Genomic DNA, 11,068 nt, shown 5'->3' with positions numbered 1-11,068 from the left:
GATAGATAGATAGATAGATAGATAGATAGATAGATAGATAGATAGATAGATAGATAGATAGATAGATAGATAGATAGATAGATAGATAGATAGATCAGAGACTCGCTCTTGGGGGTGGCAAATCCAGCACTGCATCCACTGTGACGCAGCTTTAGTCTGCTCAACTGCGGCCTGTTCTTCATACAGCAAGCTAGGTGCTCAGATTAACTGCATTCCCTGAGACCAGGCTCCAAGGCCAGGCAGTCGTATTATGTCACTGACTTATTTAGCAGCCTAGCCAAACAGTTTTTCTGTACTTCCTATGATTGTCACTAAAGCACGATAGAGCATTTCTAGATGTGTTTTCAAGGTATATATTGCTTGATTTTCTTGAACTCAGATATGCTGTTGAAAACCAGTGCTATATTAGCCTTTGTCACCGTAGCATAGTGAGGTTTTGTTGAGCTCCTGCAGGAGAAGACAATCAGAATCAGCCTGTTTATGTTCCGTTGAGACTAGGCTGTGCTGTAGCAGAGGAGTTGTCTTTTGTGTATTATGTATTGTGCATCTCTCTGACCTAACAGCAGCTTTTAGTCTATGTGGCGTGACTCAGCACACACACAAACACACCTTCATCTTAATATTGGAGCAGTGATCGGGAAGAGCTTCTAAGTGCTGATGCTTGCATCTGCCACCTCCCCAGGGAGGGCAGGACAGTAGCGAGGGAGGAGAAGAAAAGAGCATGTGCTTAGTTACTACTACGCCCTGCTAGATACATCTGCGTACAAAGCAGAGCCAAAGCGAGGATCAGCTAGGAAAAGGCTAAGGGGTAATATAAGGGAGTGATAGAAAGAATGAGCTACATAACAGTAAGTGAATGTGATATCTATGCTCCATGGAGAACAAAACACGTGCATGTGTCAGTGAGGGTGTATATGTGGCTGGCACTGAGCTGAACCACTTGTGTTGTAATGACCAATCAGCATGTGAATTGAGGTCACCCTACAAATGGCCCAGTTAAATGAGGTTTCTGTTCTCGGTGTGTGGATGACAAAGAGCTTAGAGCATATCTTCTGAGGGATATTTTGAAAAAAGTACAATTTTGCATTGTAGTAATCAAAGAGCATCAAAGAACTGATTTAAGATGACAAATAGAATTTTTTATTTTTTTTATCTTCTTGCTTTTTACTTTCTTACTCATACCCAAGACTTCCTCTACTCCCTCTTGATTCATTTCCTTCATTCAGCCTGACATTTCATCTCAGTGATTTCTCCATTCCCAATGACAGGTGAGGATACAAGATGATAACAAGGTCCAGAAGGACAAGAGGACAGAGAACGCTGTAATAGAATAACAGCTTATTTTGCCTCTGGCTAATTGTGCTAATTGTGAAAGAGACGTGCAGAGGTAAAGATTCTTGTGTATGTGAAGAAACATTGTTTCTGACTTCCATCTATAGAGACCAAGCTTTTGGAGGATTGCCGCACGCATTACAAAAATAATAATAATAAATACATTAAAACAGTCTCATTTTAAGTTTCAGTACTCTTTTTTTTCTACTGAAAGCCATTTGCTGTGTCATGAGAGCTGACGGGGTATTTGTTTACTGACTGGCATTTTGGTGTAATTTTCTTTTGCTCTTTCTGAACTAATGTGTGGGCTAAGATAAGTGAAACTCAAACACAGAAATCTAAAGTCTAATATTATACAATAAAAGAGGCATGACTTTCCACATCACGTCTAGTGCCGTCTAGTCACGTCAAAAATGCATGTCGTGGAAGAGTTCGGGTCCTAGGAGGTTAATATTTGTTTTGATCTTTTTTTCTTTTACTTATGAAGTTGATTTATTTTCATTTCTCTTTTTCAGACATGACCAGACACCCATCTACTGACTCCACACCAAGTGACAGTGGTTCATCCCCGAGTGACAGTGGTTCTAGTCCCTCTCCCAGTACTCCACAAAAGCTGCTCCCAGCATGCACTTCTCCATTTGGACCACGACTATTTCATGTGTCCCCTAGCTCTTCTGGTACCCCAAGACCTCAACCTGAAGGCTCCGATCATCGCAACAACAGCACACCCAGACTGTCTGGAAAATTAGGTGGCCATGGACCATGTGGCCGCCATGTCCCTGTTAAGATGGAGCGAATCAAGGTGCGTGTCTTGTGTGTGCGTGCATGTATGTGTGTTTGATCATGTTGTAGCTTCATAGCACTTAGGATACCATTATGAACATTTGTAATTGTGTATGTACAATGTTTTATTCCCAGGTCTTAACTGGTTCTGAGGTGGAGAGTGACTACCAGGAGCCACAAACTATTGATACAAGGGTGGTGATGGGTGAAGAAACACTGCTGAAAACAACAGAGATCAAGAAAGGGAATCCCTTTACTGCCCCAAGTGATCAGGCTGTACCTTTACCAGATATTCAAAGCTTTTCAGATCCTCAGGCACAGGCAAAAGAGACTCAGTTGGAAACAAGAAAAGAGGAAAATCAATCCCCAAAACAGGAGGCTCAGCAAAAAGACCGTGCAGACCCCTCAGCGACTCTCCCTATGCCTTTTCACAACCCCCTGCTCCCTCCCTCTACCTCCCCAGGGTCACTCACGACAGATGACAGCTTGACGGAGAAAAAAGAAGAGTGTCAAAGCCTCTCTCAAGATGAAGTGCCTTCCCACTCTTTTTCTGAGCCTTCCTGTCCAGTTGCTTTGTCCTTTTCTGAGCCAGTCTGTGCTGTTGACCCACTACGAGTGGGTGTCCCCTCATGTCTTGACCCTGACCTTTACTACACTGCTCCTTCTACCCCAATTAAAATGGCATCTCGCTCTTCACACCTGAAACATCATTCATATCCTGGCTCCCCTGTCTCTCCACTGTCCCCTGGTTCTCCCTCTGACAGTGAGGACCTCTGTTCCCCTCTCACTTCTCCTTCTGGCTCTTACATCACAGCAGAGGGAGGCAGCTGGACCTCCTCTTACACATCTTCCACCTCCCCCTCCACATCTCCAAATCCACTCCTCACAGAAGAAACACAGGAGGCTCCTGCTTGTTTTGTGGGGTCCTTGTCTGAAATTGGAGATGAAGTTGGGGAGGAAAAGGGAAGAATAGTTCCAGAACGCGAGGAAGAAAGGGCAGGGGACTTCTGTCTGTACCATGAGGGGGATTTTGTTTTGAATTCCCCAACAGGTATAACAGACACAGTCATAGTTGAGGAGGAAGAAATTTTAAAAGGGGACGAGGTCAGTGTTTCTAGAGAAAGCTGTCGCCCCTGCTGGGTAACTGAGGACACATCCCCTCTGAGGAGCAGTAGCAGTAGTGACTCCCAGGAGGATGGAGGGGGTTATGAAAGTTCACTCTGCCCTCTAGATGAGGACAGTATAGAAAGAGCTGAGTCGTCTAGACCTATCCAGTCGGGACTGAGACTGCAACTTGAGGCATGCGTATCAGAGGAACATTATGGACAGATGGATGTCCACCAAGAGCCTCCTTCAACCGCCTTGACTCCTGACACAGAGAACATGACCATGGCCTCATCAAGCCTTAGCCCTGACTCACCTGTCCTCTCCCTGGATGCCTTCTTTCCTGGAGCGTTTGATAGGCTTGGTCCCAGTTCCTTCATACTATCCCAGGCAGCCTGTGCTGATGATATACCAGAGGAGGAGAGGATGATCCCTGCCTCCCTCATCTCCTTTCCCCTTCACACCAGCCTTATCTTTAAGGCTGATTCAATGGAAATCACCCTCTTCCCCACTGAAGAAGAGAATGAAATAGAAGTTAATGACAGAAACGAAGAAAAGGACGTTGATGCCTATGCAGCAGGAGAAGAGGAGGCAGATGTAGAAGATGACGATGAAGACGAAGAGGATGACGATTATGATTATGATGATGATTTTGATGGTAATGCTAATGGTGCTGTCAGCTGTGATGAATATGAGAAAACGAATAAAGATGATGGCAGTGATGACCGTAAAGAGTCAGGCGAGGAAGCTAAGGTGGAAGTGAAAGTGGTAGAAGAGGACGAAGAGGAGGAGGAGGAAGAAGAAGAAGATGAGGACGACGATGATGAATGTCATAGCAGAGCAGTGGAGGATCCCACAGATGAGGATAGCTCAGCATCCTTCCTTCATTCGCTTTCAGAAACTTCTCTTAATGAGGGGTTGGATGAGTCTTTTTGTTTCCAAGACGATACAGAGGAGTCATCAGATTCTGCCTCCTACAACGGGGAGGAAGACGAACGTCTGTACAGCACTGAGAGGCATGCACAATCATTAGAACCCACATCAGCAGATGGACCTGATCCAGGTCAAATACAATCAGAACCTGAACGGGCAACTATCAGTGACACAGTACAAAATGAACCTTTGCCCTCACAGCAGAGCATGGATGAACTAGCGGATCGCTGCAAAACCACCTGTCTGTCTGAAGCCACTGCCCACCCTAAAGGAAACAATGTAGATCCCAGTCCTGTGGATGCATGTAAAATCCCTGAGACCCAATCAGACCCTGAACTAGAATCTACCAGCGAAACAGGTCAGGCAAAACATTTCCCTCTACAAGCAAGCACAGACAAACCACTGGATCACCAGAAACTATCCTGTCCTGCAGAAGCGAATTCTTCTCTGTCAGACTCCGACGACCCGAATAAGAGTGCAAATGAGAGTGAAATGACTTATCTTGATTTTTTCTCCAATCCTCTTGAGGGGCCTAAGCCCAGTCCCTTTTTTAACCCTTCCTCCACTCCTGATACCAGCCATGTGTCACCTTCTTTTGCAACAGAGTCCCACATGTCCCACATTCCTCCTTCTGCTACTTCTGTGCAGGAAACAACAGACCAGAACATTTCAGTTTTTCCAGAAGAAGATCACCAGGACAAAGATGTTGATTTCAAATTGCCCAGTAATAGTGGCACAGTGGAAAAAGAACCAGAAAGAGACTCTTTGAAATTACACAGTGATAACTCAGTAACTGAGCCCATAAATGGGCCAGAAAGAGATTCTTTCAAATTGCTCATCAAGCCTCGCCACTATCACTCTGAAAGCCAAAGGACTGTGGGAGCAAGTAGACGTGTGTTGTCAAAGTCTTTCTGCAGTAAATATGATGTGCCTGTAGGGGCAGAGGCCATGTGCAGAACCAGTATTCACAGTGAGTCTGATATTGACCTTGACCAGAAGAATGGGAATGCTTCAGCAGAGTCAGTGAGTGTGGAGTGTAGAATCAGTGATTCTGGTCCGTCTCTGAACAATGTCATTGCTACTAATGACTTGAATAAAGGTGTTCCTCTTCTATCTTGTCCTAAAGACCCTAGTCCCAATCCCAGTAATATCCCTGTTTCGGCCTCTCCAGAAGTCATCTCAGAACTAGCTGACAATCTGGCCCTAACACCTGAACACTGCCCTGGTGACTCTTCCCAGGAGAACCTAAGGGAAAACACCCTCAGTACTGATGAGGGAGTACTGGGAGCTGTTGGTTCCCCACACTCACCTTTTGCCATCTCTCCGAAAAGGGAAAATTCAGAAACGGACACAAGCAGAGAGATGGGTTCTGTAGCAGGGGCATGGTGTGACACCAGGGTGGGAATGGGGTTCAGTCTTGGATTAGGAGCAGAGGCTGAGTTTGGTGTCTGGGGAGCAGGGGAATCTCTATCATTGTCTCTGGGGAAGAGGTATGAGTTAGAGGTGGAAAGTTTGCTCATGTGTGATGCAGAAGGCCAAAGCAAGCAGACGGCCATGGTTTCTAACATGAACAGTGAAGAATGCAGAAATTATGATAATGTTCTCGGGTCTATGCTAGATGAAGACGATAACAACAGTTTGCATGGAGAGAAGCGCCAAACAGATACCGAAGAACTGGTTGGAGAGGGAGTTTCTGAGTCCAACTTGGCACGCTGTAAGTCCACTGAGGAGATTTCAGTAGAAGGAGGGGGAGAAGACGGGAACGCCAGCTTCCTGGAGGATGATATCAGTAATCTAAATCCACACAATGACGGCGATAACACAGAAACACAAATACAAAACACTTGGAAGAATTGTAACAATAACAGTGAGTCTGCATTTGGCTCTGCTCATGGGAGTCTCAATGCTCTGTCAGAGGAAGTCAGACACCAGAGTGTGAGTGTCAGTGTTAGAGACTCTGTCTCTAATATTCCACTTGAGGAGATGCCACCTCAGGTTTCGGACATGATTCCTGATGGAGACAGGAAATCAACAGATAGTTTGATAAACCAGACACCAGAAACAACACAGACACCATTCCCCGAGAAAGGTGGCTCCAGCATCTCTGTGCCATTAACTGAAACTCACTCAGATGCAGCTGCAACAAACAAACACTTTGATTTAAAAAATGAAACCAACTTAAGAAGTCATACAGGCCCAGAGTGTCAGACAATCACTCCAGAGAGTGACACATCATTTTCTTTGGTACAGGGCTCCTTTGGATCATTCACTCCTAAATGCAAATCCGATGATTCCAAACCAAGTAAAGCTTGTCAAGAAAAGGTCAATACTGGTTCTTTGTCAGAAACAGAGATAATGGAGTCTCAGACAGAAAGTCAAAGAAAATGTGATGGCAGTCCCCTCATGGACAAAGTTGTCGATGAACCAAAGACTAAAGATGCCTTTAGAGAACAACAGCATGTTGTTTATAACTCAGGGGAAGACAATGAAGAAGACAAAGTGGAAGAGAAAGCAAAAGAGAGAGGTGCAAAAAAGGATAAGAAGAAGAAACAGGAAAGGAAATCCCGTTCTGCACAAAATGACTCAGAGCACTTTCCCTGTGACAGCCCCAAGGAGGGACATTGCACAGATACATCATTTGATGCAAAGAAAGGAAGGAGAGGAAGGCAGAAACAGAGGGAACCTCTGACAGACAGTCAAGGTGCCTCTAGCCCCGAATCTGTTGTTGATCCAGAGAAACCTGCTGTTCCTTTAAATAACACACCAGGGGTACGGTCAAAGGGGAATGCAGAAACATCCAAATCTAAGACAGGACATAATGCAAGCAACAAGTTTTCATCACTGGATTGTCAACAGAAGACGCCTGGGACAGACAAGGTTGAATCTGGTTCACAGCTCCAGGTAGAAAACAATCCGAGTCCTGATGTCTCTACCACACACACAACAGACAACCTAAATATTGTTGTGGTGATGAACCAAGACATACAGCAGGAAGTTCTTGATAATAGACCGCTACCTGATAATCAGAGAGGACTTACAGTGGACATTAATGATAACAACATAGATATTACCCACAATACCATACCATACTCTCTGAATCCACTTTGCTACTCAGCATCTCCTGTTTCCTCTTCCTCTTCCTCCTGCTCTCTACCTTGTGCCTCAACAGACCCAGAGCATGATCTTTCCACACCAGTGCAGGAATCCCAACCTGACCTCTCAGCCCAACAACGGCAAGAACCTTCACTGTTCACGTGCCACACCACCCCTGTCCGTTTGTCAACCTCCCCTACAACACAGAACACCCCTAATTCCCAGTTCCTTCCTACCACTAACCTCCAAGAGATTACTGATGTCCTCAGTACATCAACTGTGTCTGCCACAACTGTCTCTTCACCCTTATTCTCCACTGCCATGCCATTAAGTCTGTTTCAGTCTGCCCAGGAGTCATCTTTACCCGAGTTGGGGAATTTAGATGCAGTCTGTATTCCAGACTCTAGTTCCCATCCCCAGTCTCAGTCATACTCCCAGTCTCATGCTAACGCAAGAGTACAGTCTCACAAACAAGTCAGTCAAGGTCACACATGGAGCACACAAGACAGGTGCAAAGGTGAGTAAAGTCATGATTACCTCAAACCAAACATTCCCTCTCTAATCCAAACGTTTGAGTTAGCGAGTTTGTCAAAGAAAAGGTAAACACTTCCTAACACTGTTATCATAAAAGCTGTGATAATCATTGTGTGTTTTGTAAGGTCCTAGTTTGGCTGAGGAAGAGACAGACAGTGAGGGCGATGGAGGTAAAACATCCCAGCCCAAAGGAGTTCAAGGAAGCAGAAATGGATCACTACAGAAAAACTCTGGTTCAGCCAATCAAAGGGAAATTCAGCCCTTCTCTACCCACCAACTTACAGGCAGGCGGCCCAGCTGTCCTATGAAACACAGCCACAACATTTGTGAAGAGACTGACCTATCATTCCAGAGCAATTGTAAGTGGTTTCATACCTCCTCTGGGGCACTGAAATCCCCCAAAATTTCTTTAGCTATGTGTTATACAACCCACCCTTCTCTCTTTCTCTTTCTCTTTGATTCTCTCTTTGAGGTTATGCAACGTGATAACGCTCTCTCCATCTTACATTTATAAGTTTACTGACAGAGAGGATATTTTAAACTGTTCCAAAGTTTGTAACCTAAATTATGGATGAAGTGTTATTACCCAGCAAGGAAAGTGCACTTATCAATGTGTGCCAGCATTCTGTCATTTTCATGTTTATTCAGGCTGGAGTTGAGCACACTGCTACGTTGTGTTACATACTATTGTGAAGCCACATTGCAAAAGACGTGAATATCACATAGTGATTTTTTATTATATTTTTAATCAACATAAGCTAATTAAAGTCTCTGGTACTGATTAGATATCAGATATACATTATTCATGTACATAATTGGTACATAATTAATCTATCTATCATTAAAATAGGCTAATTATGTACTAATTAGGAAGATCATTCGATAGATAGACAAATTATTTTTACTCTAGTTTTCCTATGGACTTATTTTATATATGTGTGCTTTGAATTTGTTTTTGTGAAGGTTCAGTGCTGGCTTCATGTAATGAGTCTGAGAGTGAGGGTTCAGTTCCTGAGCTGGAAGAACTGGAGCCACTGAGACCATCAGAGCCACAGGTGAGTTTGTCTATGGGATTTTAAAGGTGACCATCTTTCCATATATATGTATATGTATAGTATATAGTATATAGTATATAGTATATATACATATATATATAGTATATATATTTTACACAATGTACTTCTGGCTAAGCATGTTGTTTAACATGTTGTTCAACTAGAATTGCATTTTAAACTCATAAAATCTAATATTCATCAGATGTTAGCCTTTTTGCTATTTAGCCAGTAGCAGTGGCAGCCCTGATTTCCAGCTACTCTTTAAGGCAAACTTCAATCAAAATGTTGCTGCTATTGCAAAAAGCAAAAAAACAAAACAAAACAGAAGCATCATGAGTTATATTTAGGTATATTAGCATAAACATATTAGCAACATTTGCATATTAATAGCATAATGGATTATTTCATAAACTTAACTGTTTTTTCTCTAGTCTATCTCCTCTGCGGATGAAGGGTTAAACAGGCCAAAGCAGAGCCGTAGTGAAAAGAAGGCCCGCAAGGTTGGACTACTATATGCTACTACATAAACTTAATAAGTGGTCAAATATAATATTAAAAGTGATACGATTCTTTTTCTTTCATTTCAATCCCTAATTCTTGTTTTCTCTATTGTGCATTTAGGCCATGTCTAAGCTGGGTTTGAAGCCAGTCCACGGTGTGACCAGAATCACTATTAGGAAGTCCAAGAGCATCTTGTTTGTCATCAGCAGACCAGATGTATTCAAAAGCCCCGTATCAGACATTTATATTGTGTTCGGAGAGGCAAAGGTGAGTACTGTTTGTCTATTTGGTTACTCAAGTTTCAGCTTTCAGTTTTAGCTTACTTATTCGGTCCTTTTCTCTCCTCAGATTGAGGACCTGTCTCAGCAGGCTCACAAAGCAGCCGCAGAGAAATTCAAGGTGCCTGTGACCTCTTCTCCCTTAGCCCCACCTGTCCCACCCAGCCTCACTATCAAGGAGGAGAGTGAAGAGGAAGAAGAAGAGGTATTTTCTGAACTATTGTTTCTGAATACCTATTTCAACAACCGTTAAAACGTATGTTCTGAAATCTCTCTTTATCCTTGCTTCTTTCTTTCTTTCTATACATCAGGTGGATGAGGGAGGCCTTGAGCAGAGAGACATTGAGCTGGTGATGGCTCAGGCCAATGTGTCACGAGCCAAAGCCGTCCGTGCGCTGAAACACAACAAGAATGACATTGTGAATGCTATCATGGTGAGAAACGATGAGGCTGAAGGCGGGAAAGAGAGGGGAAGACAGAGAGTGTGGAGGGAGGGCAGATGGTGAATAAAATAATGAGTCACAGCCAGTGAGCAGGGAGGGGGTGAGATGAAAGAGCAGAGGACAAATGACAAGTAGAATTTCTCCCCAGTAACTGAATAACCTCCACTGTTCTGTAGGTCATCAGTACAGTCTCATGGCCACTAGATGGCAGCAAGTGCTCTCATAAGAACTGGAGCTGTTCAAGTGACGCAGATGTTTTGTTTCTTGATGCAGGATAAAATACTATTAAGATAACTGGGAAATGAAGCCTCACATAATGAGTATCCCTTTTAATTATATACAAAGAGAGATATGTTCCACAGTGGCACATCTTTTTCATTGGGTAGAAGTGAAGATAGTATTTTTGTTGTTTTCATTTATCTTGAATTCAATTTTCCACCTTTTCTCTTTCTCACCTTCACTTTTCTCCCCTGCATTTCCACAGGAGCTGACCATGTGAGCGGTGAAGACGATTCAACTCCTGACCCCTTTATTCCAGCCTATAAAGCCTAAACACCTGACTCTTCTATATCGCTGCTACTATATGTTGCATCCCCAATATCTGCTAAATAAAGTCTGTTCCAACGTGGGCTCTGACTGGACCCTGAAACTGATCTTACTGAAAAGATTAGTCTTTCACATTCATTAAATCAAACATGCTATATTGATCCTTTACGCCAACTTTCACTTCAGGAGAAGTTGAAAATATTTAAATGAAAGAAGAGGCGAAATGTTTCTGATTGGTTATCGGAAGCAAAATCTGTGCTATTCGATTCCATGCTAGAGTTACGTCCTTAATTTATTGGACGAAAACATCATTCTTGCAGTTTTTCATCTGTACACCACTACAGGGGATTTTAAATCAAACTATTTTAAATCCCATGTTTGAAAAGCTCAAAAATAATGAGAAAAATTGAGTGGAAAACAGTTTCATAGCCAGTTGAGGCTCAGTCTCTTGTAATTTCATTACAAA

General features: G+C 43.2%; 1 protein-coding gene across 1 annotated transcript in view; it reads left to right on the top strand.

The window, feature by feature from the left end:
* The window catches only part of nacad (NAC alpha domain containing), a 12,245-nt gene extending 1,560 nt beyond the window's left edge, over positions 1-10,685 (top strand). Inside the window, exons 2-10 of the mRNA XM_005738542.1 lie at positions 1,848-2,134; positions 2,251-7,762; positions 7,905-8,138; positions 8,743-8,834; positions 9,266-9,334; positions 9,456-9,602; positions 9,684-9,818; positions 9,925-10,047; positions 10,541-10,685. Of these exons, the coding sequence (XP_005738599.1) occupies positions 1,848-2,134; positions 2,251-7,762; positions 7,905-8,138; positions 8,743-8,834; positions 9,266-9,334; positions 9,456-9,602; positions 9,684-9,818; positions 9,925-10,047; positions 10,541-10,555 (6,614 nt within the window). The 3' untranslated portion in view covers positions 10,556-10,685. The remainder of the gene's footprint in view (positions 1-1,847; positions 2,135-2,250; positions 7,763-7,904; positions 8,139-8,742; positions 8,835-9,265; positions 9,335-9,455; positions 9,603-9,683; positions 9,819-9,924; positions 10,048-10,540) is intronic.
* Positions 10,686-11,068: the final 383 nt, after the last annotated feature.

Source organism: Pundamilia nyererei, unplaced genomic scaffold (genome assembly GCF_000239375.1).
Source record: "Pundamilia nyererei isolate P.nyererei 1_Seehausen unplaced genomic scaffold, PunNye1.0 scaffold00084, whole genome shotgun sequence".
NCBI lineage: Eukaryota > Metazoa > Chordata > Actinopteri > Cichliformes > Cichlidae > Pundamilia > Pundamilia nyererei.
This window is presented reverse-complemented; position numbering and strand designations above follow the sequence as displayed.